This window comes from Xenopus tropicalis, chromosome 9 (genome assembly GCF_000004195.4).
Source record: "Xenopus tropicalis strain Nigerian chromosome 9, UCB_Xtro_10.0, whole genome shotgun sequence".
In the NCBI taxonomy this organism is placed as follows: Eukaryota; Metazoa; Chordata; class Amphibia; order Anura; family Pipidae; genus Xenopus; species Xenopus tropicalis.
The window spans coordinates 5,706,121-5,724,734 of NC_030685.2; the positions used below are offsets into that span (position 1 = coordinate 5,706,121).

Consider the following 18,614-nt stretch of genomic DNA (forward strand, 5'->3'; position numbering starts at 1 on the left):
CAATGTGTTTAATTTGTTCCCAGTTTAACCCTGCAGTGCCCAGGGCTGCCCTGCATTATTAGGAATGAATGGGAATAAATGTATTTAACATTTGCCCGGTTTTATGGTGCAACCCCTGATTGGACAGTGTTACCCGACCACTTTATTACTTATTATCTACACAGATGCAAAGCCAATTCGCTGCTCAGAGCTCATTAGTAATTAGTTTAGATACATGAGCCATGGCTGCTTGGGAATTGGTGTAGTCTGCAACATTATTATTATTAACATTTATTTATAAAGCGCCAACATACCCCGCAGCGCTGTACAATAAGTGGGTTCCATACATTGGGCATACAGAGTAACATATAAAGCAATCAGTAACCGATACAAGAGGGGAAGGGAGCCCTGTCCAAAAGAGCTTACACTCTACAAGGAGTAACATATAAAGCAATCAGTAACCGATACAGGAGGGGAAGGGAGCCCTGCCCAAAAGAGCTTACACTCTACAAGGAGTAACATATAAAGCAATCAATAACCGATACAGGAGGGGAAGAGAGCCCTGCCCAAAAGAGCTTACACTCTACAAGGAGTAACATATAAAGCAATCAGTAACCGATACAAGAGGGGAAGGGAGCCCTGCCCAAAAGAGCTTACACTCTACAAGGAGAAGGGGTTGAGACACATGCTCAATCCTGGGGCAGCTGTCTAGACAAAATAGAGTAGAGTCCCGGGAGGGTTTCTGGGTATTTTATATATTGGAGAGATAAAGGGACTTTACATTTACAAGTGAATAAACATGCAGCAACAACGCTAATAATGAGAAATCGCCCAATAGATGTATTTCCACTTTCGTCCATTAGATGGCGATGCTTCCTTTGCTTTTTACTCATTCCTATCCATACACTAAGGTGCGACATCTGGTGGTTGGATTTGGAAGTGCAAAAGAATGTATGACAACGGTTGGGAGATTCTCCTTATAAAACGCCACTGTGTATAAGGGCAAAATCCGGCCAATCAGGGGCCACAAGTGCCAGGGCCCAGGAGCGCAGTCTGTCAGTAGAATTAAATGTATTGGTGTAAGTATATATTTATATAGCGCTGCAGATTCCATCAGCATGACATGGATATTATAATATATAATACTGACATTTATACTTCGTACAGAAAGACAAATATAAATTGGAAAATTGTATATTTTATACATTTTTCTGCATTTCTCCGCTTTGGATTTGAAACTGCAGCCTGGTTGCTAGGGTGTAAGAGAGGGGCGTGTCCTGGCAACATGACACTCCCCACAAGAGGAGTATATAATGGTGGATACCAGAGGCTGCAGTGATACAATTGTGCAGCAGTCGCAACCCCCAGAGAGAGCGGCAGCCATTGGAGCTTGGGGCATGAAGCGAAACAAAATGGCCAACAGGACTGATTCTCTACAGGCGATGGAATTCACTGTTATGGGGGCTCGGGGTCCCGGGGTCACTTTCCGGGTTACAGTCAGACGCACTTGTTCATCTTTCCACAGGGAAAAGCTGGTTTTGTGGAGAGAATAGAAGGCGGGAAAAGATGCGAGAGGAGTAGTAAGATGGCCGCCAGCCTGTGAGGATTATCTGCCCATTATGTCTCGGTCTGTACAGAATCTCTTTAGTGCCGGGGCGTCCAGAGACTCCTCCTCCTCTGTCAGAGGCGGGAACATGGCGGCAGCGCTGGGTACCTGGGGGGAAGGGAGAATTTAAGATTCTATTGAATCCCTAGTAGGACACTAAGTGCCACATAACGACTGCCAGGCAACCCTCCAATCAGCTGTAGATTCAGTTGGAAGCCCCTCAGTGCCACCCAAGGTCCCAACATGTCACTCACCTGGGCTGCAGGGGTTTCAGCCACCGGCTCCTCTTTGGTTAACATTGGGGGTTCATCTGTTCTGATGGGGAGCAGGGGGGCACCATCTGTACATACAAATAAACCAATCAGTCCCACCCTGTCCCTATTCTGCCCCTCAGCCCCACCCAGAAGTCATCTCTATGGTTCTTACCCCCTTCTTGGCCCAACTCAGGGGGCTGGAAGTCCTCAGTCTTTGGCTTGGATGAGGGGCAGGGACTGACATTGCGGCTCAGTTCGGGGGTCCGACTTGGGCTGTCGCTTCCCTCGCCCCTCGCCCCAGAGGCATCCGAGAAGGAACTGTTATTGCTGTCATCTAATTGGCACAGAGGCACCCGTTATGCTTTTATATTAACCAATAAATACCCTGTAAATTACTTCCTCATAAATAATCCTTAGTGATGTCATCACTTCTAACTGGCACTTAGTGATGTCACATGATTCCCTGACTTACTGGCACACGTGTATCCTAAATAATAATTTACAGAAATGTAAATGGTGGTAGAAGAAAAAGGCCAATAAAGCACCTGCCCAGGTGGCATTTACCCAGTAACATGTGACCATTCCCATTCTGAGCTGCCCAATCCCAGCACTTCTCTCACCATTGATCTCCATCATTAGCAGAGCCTGGCTCTTCCTGCGCCTCTGTGCTCTGCGCTTCTGTTGGTCTGTGGGAGTCTGGGCCCCAGGCTTCTCCTGCAGAAGGGGATCATTTGGGTGGGACAGAGATATTAGCAGGGGGTTTATAGTAAGGAGAAATGTGCTCTGCAGGTTTTCAGCAAGGAATAAGGTGGTCTCTAAGTTTATTGCAAGTAATTAGATGTTCTGCAGGGAGGTTTATACCAAGGACTGAGATGTTCTGGGGGAGTATAGTAGGGACTGAGATGTTCTGGAGGTGTATAGAAGGAATTGAGATGTTCTGGGGGTGTATAGTAGGGACTGAGATGTTCTGGGGGAGTATAGTAGGGACTGAGATGTTCTGGAGGTGTATAGAAGGAATTGAGATGTTCTGGGGCAGTATAGTAGGGACTGAGATGTTCTGGGGGAGTATAGTAGGGACTGAGATGTTCTGGAGGTGTATAGAAGGAATTGAGATGTTCTGGGGGTGTATAGTAGGGACTGAGATGTTCTGGGGGAGTATAGTAGGGACTGAGATGTTCTGGGGGAGTATAGTAGGGACTGGGATGTTCTGGAGGTGTATAGAAGCAATTGAGATGTTCTGGGGGTGTATAGTAGGGACTGAGATGTTCTGGAGGTGTATAGAAGGAATTATGATGTTCTGGGGTTGTATAGTAGGGACTGAGATGTTCTGGGGGTGTATAGAAGGAATTGAGATGTTGTGGGGGAGTATAGCAGGGACTGAGATGTTCTGGAGGTGTATAGAAGGAATTGAGATGTTCTAGGGGAGTATAGTAGGGACTGAGACGTTCTGGAGGTGTATAGAAAGAATTGAGATGTTCTAGGGGAGTATAGAAGGAATTGAGATGTTCTGGGGGAGTATAGTAGGGACTGAGATGTTCTGGAGGTGTATAGAAGGAATTAAGATGTTCTGGGGGTTTATAAAAGGGACTAAGATGTTGTGGGGTAAAAAGAATGAACTGAAAAGTTATGGCGCTTTATAGCAGGGACTTATATGTTCTTAAGGCATATAGAAGGGGCCAAGATGTTCTGGAGGTATAGAGAAGAGACATATATGTTCTAGAGGTATATAGAATGGATTGAGGTGTTCTGGAGGTGCATAGAAGGAACTGAGAAGTCTTGGGAGTTTATACCAGAGGCTGATATGTTCTTAAGGTTTATAGATATTCTAGAGGTGTATAGAAGGAACCGGGAAGTCCTGGGGGTTTATAGCACTGGCTGATATGTTCTTTAGGTGTGTAGAAGGGACTGAGATATTCTAGAGGTGTATAGAAGGGACTGGGAAGTTTTAGAGGTAAATAGAAAGGACTGGGTTGTTTGGAGGAGTATAGAAAGGATAACTAAGGTGTTCTGGAGGTGCGTAGCAAGGACTGAGATGTGGGAGGTGAAGGGATTGAGAAGTTCTGGTGGTGTATAGTGGAGGTGTTTTGGAGGTTGGAAAAGAGAAATTAGCTTGGCAGGTTAGAAGTGGAGAGGGAGATGCTCTGCAGATTAGAAACAGTCAGTCAGATGTTCTGTTAGAGGGGAGTGAGATGCTCTGCAGGTTGGAAAGGAAGATGCCCAGCTTGGCCGGTAGAGCGGCACAGATGATGAGTAGAACCCAATGCCGATGAGAAGAGCGGAAGCGAATCCCTCGCTCAATGCACAAAGCAAGACAAAGACTCACCTCGTCCCTGGGATCCACAATTGGCACCCACTTATATATCCGGAGCGAGGTGTCTCCCACTGTCACCCAACGCTTCTCCCTGTGGGACAGGCACTGACATTACTGAGCTTACTGGTCACTGGCTCCCCCTGCCCCACAGCACCGTCATGCCCATACAGTGATGTTCCCCACCGCCGGGTGGCTCCGCCCTCCCAAGGCCCCTCTCTGTACCTACCCTGTGATGCCTACCCGCCAACCAGCTTGCTCCACCCTGATCTAGTACATGCCTTTGTACCTACCCTGTGATGCCTACCCACCAACCAGCTTGCTCCACCCTGATCTAGTACATGTCTTTGTACCTACCCTGTGATGCCTACCCACCAACCAGCTTGCTCCACCCTGATCTAGTACATGCCTTTGTACCTACCCTGTGATGCCTACCCACCAACCAGCTTGCTCCACCCTGATCTAGTACATGCCTTTGTACCTACCCTGTGATGCCTACCCACCAACCAGCTTGCTCCACCCTGATCTAGTACATGTCTTTGTACCTAACCTGTGATGCCTACCCACCAACCAGCTTGCTCCACCCTGATCTAGTACATGTCTTTGTACCTACCCTGTGATGCCTACCCACCAACCAGCTTGCTCCACCCTGATCTAGTACATGCCTTTGTACCTACCCTGTGATGCCTACCCACCAACCAGCTTGCTCCACCCTGATCTAGTACATGCCTTTGTACCTACCCTGTGATGCCTACCGGCCAATCTAGCACACACAGACTGTAGGCACAAATCTCACTGCTGTACAAGTGCATGAACCCCTTTTTGCCCACTAACCCCGTGTATCAGCCCCCCCTCTCCCCACTGACCAATCCCCACAGCACATGACCCACTGGGCAACTGGATCACAAAGAAAAAGGGGCTGTGGCTGCCCAGGGGTTAGTAGCCCACTCTTCTGCCTCCCACCCACCCCACACCTGGGGCAGAACCACTAGCTGCCATACCAGCGCCTCACGTGCTCTATGACTGCCATGACTCTCTTGATGTCATCTCTCGCCCGGCTCCTGGTCTCTGCCCGGCCTGTCCTGTTGGCCATGTCTGGGGCCCAGCAGTCTCTCTCTCTCTCTCTCTCTCTCTCTCTCTGGCCTGTAATATCTTCAGCTTTTTTTCATTTCTTCCTTGTCTTCTTTCTTTCTGGGGGTCTCCTCCTTCGTTTGCTCTCTCCCTCTTGCCGTGCAGTCTCTCCCCCTTGCTGTGAGGTCTCTACCCCTTGCTATGCAGTCTCTCCCCCTTGCTGTGAGGTCTCTCCCCCTTGCTGCGCGGTCTCTCCCCCTTGCTGTGCAGTCTCTCCCCCTTCCTGTGCAGTCTCTCCCCCTTGCTCTGCAGTCTCTTCTCCTTGCTCTGCAGTCTCTCCCCCTTGCTGTGCAGTGTCTCCCCCTTGCTCTGCAGTCTCTCCCCCTTGCTGTGCAGTCTCTCCTCCTTGCTGTGCAGTCTCTCCCCCTTGCTGTGCAGTCTCTCCCCCTTGCCGTGCGGTCTCTCCCCCTTGCCGTGCGGTCTCTCCCCCTTGCCGTGCAGTCTCTCCCCCTTGCCGTGCAGTCTCTCCCCCTTGCCGTGCAGTCTCTCTCCCTTGCTCTGCAGTCTCTCCCCCTTGCTGTGCAGTCTCTCTCCCTTGCTCTGCAGTCTCTCCCCCTTGCTCTGCAGTCTCTCCCCCTTGCTCTGCAGTCTCTCCCCCTTGCTGTACAGTCTCTCCCCCTTGCTGTGCAGTCTCTCCCCCTTGCTGAATCCCTTTCACTTTTGTGCCTGTCACTTTTCTGAGTGTTCCTGTCTCCGGATATCCAACTGTCACACAGCCCATGTCCCTGGGAGCTCTCTGCTGCCCCCTGGTGTCCCAGGGAAACTTCTGTAACTCACACCCCCTTCCAGGAAACTCTCCCCCCTCCATTGTGATCCAGTTGTAAACACTCCCACCCACCCCTGTCCCAGCACCCACATGGCTCATTCCCTCTGGGCCCCACTGGGTTTGTGCCCCTTATTCCTTACAGGGAGCAAAACATATTCCCTGCTCAGGGCACAGGGGGCCTCCGGGAGTTGCTGAACTACAACTCCCATAACCCTTTACAGAAATTCCGTTTAGCAAGAGCTGTACAGGTGCCCAGAAGGGCCTTATCATTAGAATCCCAGGCCATGCGTTTGCCTTGCACAGTTTAAAGGGAAAGTTCACTTACAGTTAATGTTTATTGTGTCTGTATGTGGCCATTACCATTCCCCCCGGGGAGGGCCGGGTGCTGTTATACAGGGACAGTAAGTACAGAGGTAGAAATACAATATTAGTTGTAGCTCGTTAGCACAGAGATATAACGAGGCTGGGGGGTTATAATAGGGATGGAAATAGACCCAGACACAGGAAGCCTGGGGGGCCCAGATGCCCATTAGCAAATGACAAGGCAGGAAGGGGGCGGCCATATTTACTGTGCATTATAATGATCCTGGGGGGGCCTTTACTGGAAACAAGGGTCAGTTTTCCCATAATGCTCCTTCTGTGTGGTGCAAATTTCCCTTTTGTAATGGAGACTCCCAGGTATCTGGGCTGGGCCAGTAACAGGTACGGGTGGTTCTTGGGGGGCTGTCAGGTTTGGGCCATAGTCTGGGCATTATTTGGGGAAGCCAAATACAACAGGTAATGTAGGGTTAATAACTGTACTGGGGCCCAAATGCACCCAAACGGGTCAGTACCACATTAGCAGCCCCGGAATATACAGTGCAAGCATTGCTAGCGGGGGCTACAGAGAGACCCCCAGAGGGAGTAGAGAGAGAGACCCCCAGAGGGAGAGAGAGACCCAGAGGGAGAGACCCCAGAGGGATTAGAGAGAGAGACCCCCAGAGGGAGAGAGAGACCCCAGAGGAAGTAGAGAGAGAGACCCCAGAGGGAGAGACCCCAGAGGGAGAGAGAGACCCCCATAGGGAGAGACCCCAGAGGGAGAGACCCCAAAGGGAGTAGAGAGAGAAACCTCCAGAGGGAGAGACCCCAGAGGGAGAGAGAGACCCCAGAGGGAGAGACCCCAGAGGGAGAGAGAGACCCCCAGAGGGAGAGACCCCAGAGGGAGAGACCCCAGAGGGAGAGACCCCAGAGGGAGAGAGAGACCCCCATAGGGAGAGACCCCAGAGGGAGAGGCCCCAGACGGAGAGACCCCAAAGGGAGTAGAGAGAGAAACCTCCAGAGGGAGAGACCCCAGGGGGAGAGAGAGACCCTAGAGGGAGAGAGAGACCCCCAGAGGGAGAGACCCCAGAGGGAGAGGCCCCAGAGGGAGAGAGAGACCCCCATAGGGAGAGACCCCAGAGGGAGAGACCCCAAAGGGAGTAGAGAGAGAAACCTCCAGAGGGAGAGACCCCAGAGGGAAAGAGAGACCCCAGAGGGAGAGACCCCAGAGGGAGTAGAGAGAGAGACCCCAGAGGGAGAGAGAGACCCCAGGGGGAGAGACCCCAGAGGGAGAGACCCAAGAGGGAGAGACCCCAGAGGAAGTAGAGAGAGAGACCCCAGAGGGAGTAGAGAGAGAGACCCCCAGAGGGAGAGACCCCAGAGGGAGAGGCCGCAGAGGGAGAGGCCCCAGAGGGAGAGAGAGACCCCAGAGCGAGAGACCCCAGAGGGAGAGACCCCAGAGGGAGTAGAGAGAGAGACCCCCAGAGAGAGAGACCCCAGAGGGAGTACAGAGAGAGACCTCGAGAGGGAGAGACCCCAGAGGGAGAGGCCCCAGAGGGAGAGAGAGACCCCAGAGGGAGAGACCCCAGAGGGAGCGAGAGACCCCAGAGGAAGAGGCCCCAGAGGAAGTAGAGAGAGAGACCCCCAGAGAGAGAAACCCCAGAGGGAGTACAGAGAGAGACCTCTAGAGGGAGAGACCCCAGAGGGAGAGGCCCCAGAGGGAGAGACCCCAGAGGGAGAGGCCCCAGAGGGAGAGACCCCAGAGGAAGTAGAGAGAGAGACCCCAGAGGGAGAGACCCCAGAGGAAGCAGAGAGAGAGACCCCAGAGGGAGTAGAGAGAGAGACCCCCAGAGGGAGAGACCCCAGAGGGAGAGGCCCCAGAGGGAGAGAGAGACCCCAGAGCGAGAGACCCCAGAGGGAGTAGAGAGAGAGACCCCCAGAGGGAGAGACCCCAGAGGGAGTACAGAGAGAGACCTCGAGAGGGAGAGACCCCAGAGGGAGTAGAGAGAGAGACCTTGAGAGGGAGAGACCCCAGAGGGAGTAGAGAGAGAGACCTTGAGAGGGAGAGACCCCAGAGGGAGTAGAGAGAGAGACCTTGAGAGGGAGAGGCCCCAAAGGAAGAGGCCCCAGAGGGAGAGACCCCAGAGGGAGAGGCCCCAGAGGGAGTAGAGAGAGAGACCTCCCAGAGGGAGAAGAGAGAGCCCAGTAGGGTCAGTTCAGATGTTGGCACCCATGGGTGCTGTGCCAGGCTGGGCTGCTGCCTTGCACTTGGCCAGCAGGGGGGGCTATTATCTGACACAGGGAATAAAATCTATTGTGAGCCAATAGTGGGGCAGATAAGTGATAGCCCAGATGCCCATTAGCAAATGACAAGGCAGGAAGGGGGCGGCCATATTTACTGTGCATTATAATGATCCTGGGGGGGCCTTTACTGGAAACAAGGGTCAGTTTTCCCATAATGCTCCTTCTGTGTTGTGCAAATTTCCCTTTTGTAATGGAGACTCCCAGGTATCTGGGCTGGGCCAGTAACAGGTACGGGTGGTTCTTGGGGGGCTGTCAGGTTTGTAATTGAGAGCCCATAGTCTGGCCATTATATGGGGAAGCCAAATACAACAGGTAATGTAGGGTTAATAACTGTACTGGGGCCCAAATGCACCCAAACGGGTCAGTACCACATTAGCAGCCCCGGAATATACAGTGCAAGCATTGCTAGCGGGGGGCTACAGAGACCCCAGAGGGAGTAGAGAGAGACCCCCAGAGGGAGTAGAAAGAGCCCAGTATGGATACTGGGTCAGATCAGATGTTGGCACCCATGGGTGCTGTGCCAGGCTTGGCTGCTGCCTTGCATCAGATTCCAGACTGTTCCACTTGGCCAGCAGGGGGGGTATTATCTGACACAGGGAATAAAATCTATTGTGAGCCAATAGTGGGGCAGATATGTGATACCCCGGTGCGTCGGTATCCGATGAAACACGGAAACCCAATACTTTCTGTAACCAAGAACTGGGGCAGCACTTTTAACCCCTTCTGCAAGGGCATCCCGGGGTCACTTATTTGGGGGTTCAGCTTTCCCTTTTTGCTGCAGCTAAACTGTGTGTCCAACAGAACTGCCTATAGGGGGGCAACCTCCCTGGGGCGCAGTATTGGGGGGGGGGAAGTACAGGAACACCTTGCAACCCCCAGGCCTATCTATTTGTCTTATCTTATCTTGAGTGTAAGCTCTTTTGGGCAGGGCTCCCTTCCCCTCTTGTATCGGTTACTGATTGCTTTATATGTTACTCCTTGTAGAGTGTAAGCTCTTTGGGGCAGGGCTCTCTTCCCCTCCTGTATCGGTTACTGATTGCTTTATATGTTACTCCTTGTAGAGTGTAAGCTCTTTTGGGCAGGGCTCCCTTCCCCTCCTGTATCGGTTATTGATTGCTTTATATGTTACTCCTTGTAGAGTGTAAGCTCTTTTGGGCAGGGCTCCCTTCCCCTCCTGTATCGGTTATTGATTGCTTTATATGTTACTCCTTGTAGAGTGTAAGCTCTTTTGGGCAGGGCTCCCTTCACCTCTTGTATCGGTTACTGATTGCTTTATATGTTACTCCTTGTAGAGTGTAAGCTCTTTTGGGCAGGGCTCCCTTCCCCTCTTGTATCGGTTACTGATTGCTTTATATGTTACTCCTTGTAGAGTGTAAGCTCTTTTGGGCAGGGCTCTCTTCCCCTCCTGTATCGGTTACTGATTGCTTTATATGTTACTCCTTGTAGAGTGTAAGCTCTTTTGGGCAGGGCTCCCTTCCCCTCCTGTATCGGTTACTGATTGCTTTATATGTTACTCCTTGTAGAGTGTAAGCTCTTTTGGGCAGGGCTCCCTTCCCCTCTTGTATCGGTTACTGATTGCTTTATATGTTACTCCTTGTAGAGTGTAAGCTCTTTTGGGCAGGGCTCTCTTCCCCTCCTGTATCGGTTACTGATTGCTTTATATGTTACTCCTTGTAGAGTGTAAGCTCTTTTGGGCAGGGCTCCCTTCCCCTCTTGTATCGGTTACTGATTGCTTTATATGTTACTCTGTATGCCCAATGTATGTAACCCACTTATTGTACAGCGCTGCGGGATATGTTGGCGCTTTATAAATAAATGTTAATAATAATAATATTGTCTGGGTGTGCGTAGTAAGGCAAGATGAAGGCTTTTTACAGCGCTATGGTGAGTATAAAGCCTGCGGATGTTGCCTTATTATTCACACCATTCAGCAACAGCCAACGGCTTTCCGAGGATGCTGGGAATTGTAGTCTGAGTAAGTCCTGAGTAAGAACTATTGAGGGGGTGCTGTTGTTTGACTACAATTCCCAGCATCCAGTGAAGGGGTTAAAGAAGAGCAGAACCACTTCCTGCCGGCCCAGTTCATAGAACGGCTCTATAACGCAGCATGATAAGGGTCAGAGCCAGATGCATCCGCACTTTCCTGCTCATTGGCCAACCCTCCCTATCGTCTGGCCGCTCTGATATCTGCCTCCTGTGGGGCTAATTAGCGGCTCGTTGCCATGCACGCTGCAGGCTGCACCGCTTTCCCTGCCGCCATGCACTCTACTTTCTATATATATGAGTAATAGAATTTCCATTTAGTGGATGGAATTTCTTTCTGGCTATAGGTTTGTGCTTGGGGGAGAGGCCACGGTGCTGCTCCCAGGTGAGAAAATCTATAAAACTAAGGACCGGCTGTGATTAAACTTAGTCACCTTGGTACTTGGGATGAACCGACGTGGGCTAGAGTGCCAGCTCTTGGGGCTAGTCAGGGCTACAGGTGCTGGGAGGGAGAGGCGGCCTTGTGTGCAGCTTGGCAGGGGGCAGTTAGGGGGGAGGGGGCAGTTAGGGGGGAGGGGGCGGGAAGGTATTTAGCTCTGACATCAGAGAGAAGGAACTTCCAGGGAATGTGTGTGTGGGCCAAGCTCCTGGGGGAGGAGAGCAGAGCGAGGGGAGGAGAGCAGCACAAACAGGAGCAGCAGGGAGACAGCAGCAGTTTGCCCCAAGCGCTCACACACCATGGAAGTGCTCAGAGGTAAGACAACCCCACACAGTGGCTGGGATAGGGGACTGCGGGGCCCGGGGCCACACTTTGTGCTTCTCTCCATTGGTGCCGGGGGGGGAGGCTCCACAGGTGCTTGTGGGACTGTTACACCACTTGTTACGCTGCCTGCCTAGTGCCTAGGGATTCCCAGCACAGTGCAGGGAGTTGTGATACCAAGTGTAGGGGATTGTGTTATTTATTCTATTTTTCCTGTAAATGACCTGGGCAGTGCCAGAGGGTGTGCCAGGGCTACAGGGTCCTGCTTGGGTTATAAATATACCCACCACCTGTTTCCCAGCACAGAACTGATAGTTGACTCGGCGCCATAATGTCTTCATCAGAGGGAATGTAAAGCTGACCAACTGCATAGCTGCATCTCCGCACCATGTGGGCAGAAAGCAGGTGCTGGCGGTGGCGCTCTAATCGTGTAATCTCATTAGCGGGCACCGTGCCACCAGCAAGTCTTAGCAGGGGAACCCTGGGTCACATTCCTGATAGCGGCAGGGATGGGTGTAACATGTTGGGGTGAAGCAGTTGAACTGGGGGGGGGGATTGTAGGTAAGTGGAGACTGTTAAAGAGACCTTGGCTACAGTATTTGCCTTTAGTTTTTGCCTCCTAGTGCAACTGGGGTCCCAGGGTGGATGGGGGTGTCAGATACTGGGTGGGGGGAGGCAGTGTTGGATGTTACTGGTATAAAGGGAATGGGGGGGTGACGGGTTTCTGGGGGGATACACAGTGATGGGGTACAGTGGGTACTGGAATGTGAGAGTTTGGGGTTACCTGTGAGAGTTTGGGGGTACCTCTGAGTGGGGGCAGGGAGCTTGTAACACAAGGGTACAAATCCTATACAAAGTGATTTCCCATCGTAAGAAGAATTTGGGGCAGGATCATTATTGGGAATTGGGGAATGAGTAGGATCGAGGGGGGTGCGATGGAAGGGTCAGGGGGGGAGATGCGCAAGTAGTGATCATGCCTGGAATGCGCCATTACTGGAATCTGGGGAGGGAATAAGCCCCATCATCACTGTTGATAACCAAGAAGCGGCGTGGGGGTGGGACAAGTGGGCAGGGATGCTCTTTACTGGAAGATGGGACAGTGGATGAGGAACAAGAGAGACAATTCTTGGAGTCAGACAGTTCTATGTGGGTTTGAGGCGTCTGATCCAACACTTGAGATAAAGGAACAGTCCGGGGGGGGGGGGGCACACGGGTGTCATTATCAATGGGGACATTATAAGGGATGTTTGGTTTCCGTGTGAAGTCTGCGTGCCTTCAGCTTCCAAGGAACAAGCTCAGTCATTGTGCTCCTTCCAAAGCAACAGGCCATGTCCCCGGGCTGTAACCATTCCAAGGCAAGGGGTAAGATTCTGGTTCTGTAGCACTTCCAAAGCACTGGGTTAGGTACATGACTGTATGGGTTAGGCACCATGATTGTATGGGTTTCAGAGCAATGGGTTAGGCACCATGAATGTATGGGTTCCAGAGCAATGGGTTAGGCACCATGACTGTATGGGTTCCAGAGCAATGGGTTAGGTACCATGAATGTATGGGTTCCAGAGCAAGGGGTTAGGCACCATGACTGTATGGGTTCCAGAGCAAGGGGTTAGACACCATGACTGTATGGGTTCCAAAGCAATGGGTTAGGCACCATGATTGTATGGATTCCAGAGCAATGGGTTAGGTACCATGAATGTATGGGTTCCAGAGCAATGGGTTAGGCACCATGACTGTATGGGTTCCAGAGCAATGGGTTAGGTACCATGAATGTATGGGTTCCAGAGCAAAGGGTTAGGCACCATGACTGTATGGGTTCCAGAGCAAGGGGTTAGACACCATGACTGTATGGGTTCCAAAGCAATGGGTTAGGCACCATGATTGTATGGATTCCAGAGCAATGGGTTAGGCACCATGACTGTATGGGTTCCAGAGCAATGGGTTAGGCACCATGACTGTATGGGTTCCAGAGCAATGGGTTAGGTACCATGACTGTATGGGTTCAGTGGGTTAGGCACCATGACTGTATGGGTTCCAGAGCAATGGGTTAGGTACCATGACTGTATGGGTTCAGTGGGTTAGGCACCATGACTGTATGGGTTCCAGAGCAATGGGTTAGGTACCATGACTGTATGGGTTCAGTGGGTTAGGTACCACAGTTTCACAGACTGTACCTGTTGGGTACCAGGGTGGGCTTCAGCTATCTCTGCAATACCACTGTGTGTGATACATAAATCTAATCCTTTTCTCTCTCTGTGTCTCTCTCTCTCTCTCTCTGTGTCTCTCTCTCTCTCTCTCTCTCTGTGTCTCTCTCTCTCTCTGTGTCTCTCTCTCTCTCTCTCTCTGTGTCTCTCTCTCTGTGTCTCTCTCTCTGTGTCTCTCTCTCTCAGCCATTGTGGATGCCTCCCCAGACCTTCTGTCGATGCAGCAGGAGCAGGAAACCTTGGCGGCCAAACAACAAGCCCTGAACCTGGTCACCAGTATCCATGAGCAGTCGGACGGGCTAGTGAGAGAATATGTACGTGAGGCGCATCCCTCTCCCACTCTGGGCTACCTCGGGGCAAGTGAGGGGGGCAGTTCTAGGGAAGCCGGGTCACTCCTCTCTGCCTGACTTTGGGTGAACTCCCTGATGGGAGTGCAATATCCTCCATGAGTTATACGTGACCTTCTCTTCCCTTTATTCTTTCTGACAAACAGGGAGTGGGATGGAGCCGGTTGCTGTGGGTCTTCCTTTCCCACTTGTTGTGGTTCTTCAGTTGTAGAAAGGCTAAAGGGAAAATCGGGGACTAAAATAGAAAGATAATAAAAATCATAAAAAGACTAGATTGAGATCTAATCTGCTCTGAGCCCCCAAAATCCTGACTGCAAATGGTAGACTTTCCATGTTTAGAATGCAGCCAATCACGTACTGGTCTGTGCACAGACCCAATGGAGCAGGCAGGGGGTCCTACAAGAGCAGTTGGCCCAGTAGCCAGCCTATATAGCCCACTGGCCGGCCATACACACAGATTCACTTGCCTGGTGAGGTCCCCAAATGACCCTTATGTCCCCCCTTTGGGTTCTTTAGACCTTTCTGGTCAATATCTGCATTCACTGATGTTGTTTCATCTCTAACTTCTTGTCCTCTTCTCCTACAGCTCAGCCACCAAGGCGCCCCCTTCAGTCGCGATGGCTTCACCTACCCGTTACATCAGCTCAAAGATCTGCCGTGGTTGGACATCAACCTGCTCCCATTATCCCCATGGAAAAGCTTGGTGTTCAGCCTCTCCGCCTACTCTGCTCTGATTGGATGGTTCGCCTCCACCCTGAAGTGGCAAAGGAAACTGAACTCTAAAGCTCCGCTGCTCCTCAAGCGCCTGGAGGCTTCTTACCAACACGCGAGGGTCCTGAGCTCCAGCTTGGCCTCCCTCCTACAGGAGCCCATTCCAACCTCCCAAGCCGTCCCTGAGGTCAATGAGGTCTTCTCCCAGAAGGTCAATGGTTACGGTGTGTGCCAGTGCTTCTGCGATTGGCTGGAACAAACCAAGAGAGATATGGAGATCCTGGTGGCCGAGACGTCGGTGTAGATGCGGCAAATGGACTCCCTCACCAAGCTCCTTTTTAATATTCCCTAATAGCCAGCGACAACTAACCTACCTCAAAGAGGACTTTGTTTTTAGCACTCTTGCCATAGCAACACTGGACACCATTGGGCAGAAGGGGCAACCAATCATGGAGGGAACCTCGTGGTATCGCCAACTAACTGCAAAGTTCTTCTAACCGCCTTTTCAAAAGGGAAACTTACCGTATTCACGTTGGCTAATTACGTCGGGCAGCTCCCAAGCGTTTGAGATTTATCAGCTTCCACCAAACTCCAAAATGTTCGGTTAAAGGGAAAGTAAACCCTATTTTGCACAAAACGAACCTCCCACACTGATCACTGGTTCCGGCTTTCAGTGGCGTGATCCTGGTTGGAGATCATAATAACGGAAGATGTAAAAGGCACGAGGCTGGATACTATGATATTTTTATACTGTATTTCTGCCCCACTCAAGCCCGTCTGGCTGCTAGAGACGGCGACCCTAGAACCAAAGATGCCACCGGAACGGTGAAATCTCCCTTTTTAGTAACTTTTAGCAAATTGCAAACAGCGACTGAGCATTTTTGTGATTTACCTTTTTATAATTTTAATGATGTTAGCAGTTTTGAAAAGTAAGAGAGTAAATATTAGCAGTTTTACACTGCTAATATCATGAATGCTGACAGGGCTGCCCCCTGCTGTTTTGGGCAGGTAGTGGCAGGACAGAATAGCATCTGAGAACAAAGCAGAGCAATAATGGTGTGTAAAACTGCTAATATCATGAAATCTAAAAACAAAATATACGTAATGCATATTGCAAATGTGCTCGGAAGAGCAATTTCCCATTAGGCTGTGCGGGTGAGTATGAAGACCCCCCATTAAAATGAAGGATATAGGAAAGAGGGGATTCTGGGAGATGCTGGACGACTCTGCCTAAAATACTAACCCCCATATGTAATAAAAGGCACTATGTGTGCCCAGGAGCAGTAACCCATAGCAACCAATAAGATGTTTTACTTTCAAACAGGTAACCAGTAAAGTCTACCTGCTGATTGGTTGCTATGGGTTACTGCTCCTGGGCAAACTTTTATCCCATAACCCCATAGAGGAGAGGGATCTGACTAAACGAGCAGTCTTTCTGACTACATCTCCCATCATCCTCTGCCAGGGACTGGTAGTTCATTGCTGGGCTTGCTGTTGCAGACAGGTTTAGACACTCCTTAATCTGTGTACTTAATGCTGTTTTTAGATTTTCCTAAATAAAACAAAATATTTTCTATTAGAATCTGGTTTGACTTTGTTCTATTGGAGCCGTAAACCCAATCCGTGCGGGGCAGAAGGATCCGTGCCAGCTTAGGTTCTACTTTGCCTTTCATCTGTCGGTATTTGCCCTTAATGGCAGTTGCACAATCAGTCTGACGTCTCCCGTTGCCGGGAGCAACCGCAATAAAAACCCCATGTGTTTCCACCGTCCCTATTATTCCCCCCCTGCACAGAGTAATCAGTTTCTATCTTCTCCCCACCCCCCACCCCTCCCTAGTGGCTGCTGGGGGATGCTGGGAATTGTAGTGCAACAAACATACAGTTAATCATTATTCCAACCATCCAGGCATGAAGGGCATACAGGGTATATACCATGGGGCAAACCCTTTAGCTGCACACGTAATATATATATATATACCCAGAGGGGCAGCCGAGAGCAGATTGTGTCGCCGTTAAGAAGATTCATTGCAATAAAATATTTTATTGTGCGACTTTGTCCTCGTTAAATTGGCAACAGAACAGAGGTTTCATTGTGTAAATATATTGTAGAGTGTAAGCTCTATGGGGCAGAGATCACCTTCCTACTGTTGATTTATCGACGGTCGAGTTTGAGTTTTTTTTCTCGATTCAAGTTTCTGAATGTGGGTATTTATTAAGCGCAACCCCCCCCCCCAAAAAAAACTTAGCGAGTTTCTATAGAAGTCAATGGGAGTCGTCCTGGGCAAAGCCGCGTCGTATATTCAGTTCCGGTTTACGAGTTTGTTTGCATCCGTTTACCACTTTATTAAATAAGTGAGCGGCCGATATGCGGGTTTAATCGATTTAGAAAAACAAACTGGAATTTAGCAAATGTGAAAATTGATAAATCGGCACAATAGGGGGCAGATTTATCAAAATGTGAGCTTAGTACATATAAACTCACCCACGTTCCATTCATTCCTATGGGGTTTTTAGACGCGTATTTGTCAGTGAGTGACAGTTAGAACTCACCCTTTGATAGATAAGCTTCTGTAAATCCCATAGGAATGAATGGAACGTGGGTGAGTTTATATGTATTAAGCACCTTAGGGGCAAATTTATCAAAATGTGAGCTTAGTACATATAAACTCACCCACGTTCCATTCATTCCTATGGGATTTTTAGACGCGTATTTGTCAGTGGGTGAAAGAATTCGCCATTTGATAGATAGATACACTTCTGTAAATCCCATAGGAATGAATGGAACGTGGGTGAGTTTATATGTATTAAGCTCACATTTTGATAAATCTGCCCCTTAGAGGGCCCAGGGCTGGAACTAGGGGTAGGCATCTGGTGCAACTGGGGGGCACAATTTAGAGGGGTGCATGTGTGCTAGGATCATAGGTTTGGGGGGAGGGGCATTAACGGAGCAATGTAAGTGGGTGAAGGGAGGGCGGGTAGTATTTCAGCCAAGGGATGAACTTGATGGAAGTGTCTTTTTTCAACCTCATCTACAACATAACTTCCTGCCCAAAATGCTGGGATTTAGCTCATAATCCACAGTCAGGGTCGGAACCTAATCCAATCAGTGAGTCAGATTGCTGTTATTACCCCCCAGGGGGGGCTGCTCCCTATATGCACTACTTCTTCCCTTTCGGTATAGAATCACTTTGATGGTGCAATTGGATTTGCCGTTGGTGCCCGGTTGCCATGGAGCGGTGGCACGGGGTGATTCTATACACAGAGCACTCTATAATTATGGGTAAGTACAGACATAAATATTTACAAAGGTGCGACTAATGACTGTGGCTGAGTACAAAGGCTGCGGCCGTGTAAGAACAAGCACAATGGGAGCGAATGGCCAATCAGATTCCAGGTCCATGGCGTTCCCAGCCCGGCACACTTTGTTCTTTGGCACCAAGAAGCTGCCCCACTGCTGCCCCCTAGTGGTGACATTGGGAATAGAAGTCTATGGAGCAGACAAACCAATGTATCAATTTATTGACTGACAGGTAGAACTATAGGGACTGTTACCCCCTCCCCCCAGCTTCCCATACCTGTACCCAAGGCTTTAGCTTCCAGAACTGGACTGTTCCACCGGCCAATGGGTAAGGAGTGAGAGAGTCTACCCCCAGCACTGGGGTAACTGTGCCACCGGCCAATGGGTAAGGAGTGAGAGAGTCTACCCCCAGCACTGGGGTAACTGTGCCACCGGCCAATGGGTAAGGAGTGAGAGAGTCTACCCCAGCACTGGGGTAACTGTGCCACCGGCCAATGGGTAAGGAGTGAGAGAGTCTACCCCAGCACTGGGGTAACTGTGCCACCGGCCAATGGGTAAGGAGTGAGAGAGTCTACCCCCAGCACTGGGGTAACTGTGCCACCGGCCAATGGGTAAGGAGTGAGAGAGTCTACCCCCAGCACTGGGGTAACTGTGCCACCGGCCAATGGG

General features: G+C 50.5%; 2 protein-coding genes and 1 long non-coding RNA gene across 3 annotated transcripts; 2 read left to right on the plus strand and 1 right to left on the minus strand.

Annotated features, from left to right (window-relative positions):
• Window positions 1-3: 3 nt before the first annotated feature.
• Window positions 4-5,932, minus strand: bcl7c (BCL7C, BAF complex component; the record flags this gene model as incomplete). The annotated part of the gene is given in 8 exon segments (NM_001128034.1): window positions 4-542; window positions 543-1,693; window positions 1,840-1,925; window positions 2,012-2,173; window positions 2,460-2,553; window positions 4,163-4,241; window positions 5,149-5,392; window positions 5,708-5,932. Coding segments are annotated over 6 exon segments (621 nt in total).
• A 5,005-nt stretch (window positions 5,933-10,937) lies between these two features.
• Window positions 10,938-16,229, plus strand: ctf1 (cardiotrophin 1). The gene is made up of 3 exons (XM_031893382.1): window positions 10,938-11,013; window positions 13,776-13,903; window positions 14,523-16,229. Exons 1-3 carry the CDS (start codon window positions 10,953-10,955, stop codon window positions 14,949-14,951), a joined length of 618 nt encoding a protein of 205 aa, XP_031749242.1. The 5' UTR covers window positions 10,938-10,952; the 3' UTR covers window positions 14,952-16,229.
• LOC101733752 lies at window positions 12,398-13,575 on the plus strand. Its single transcript, XR_004220471.1, has 2 exons — window positions 12,398-13,368; window positions 13,400-13,575. It is a non-coding gene; the product is annotated as an uncharacterized LOC101733752 (long non-coding RNA).
• Window positions 16,230-18,614: the final 2,385 nt, after the last annotated feature.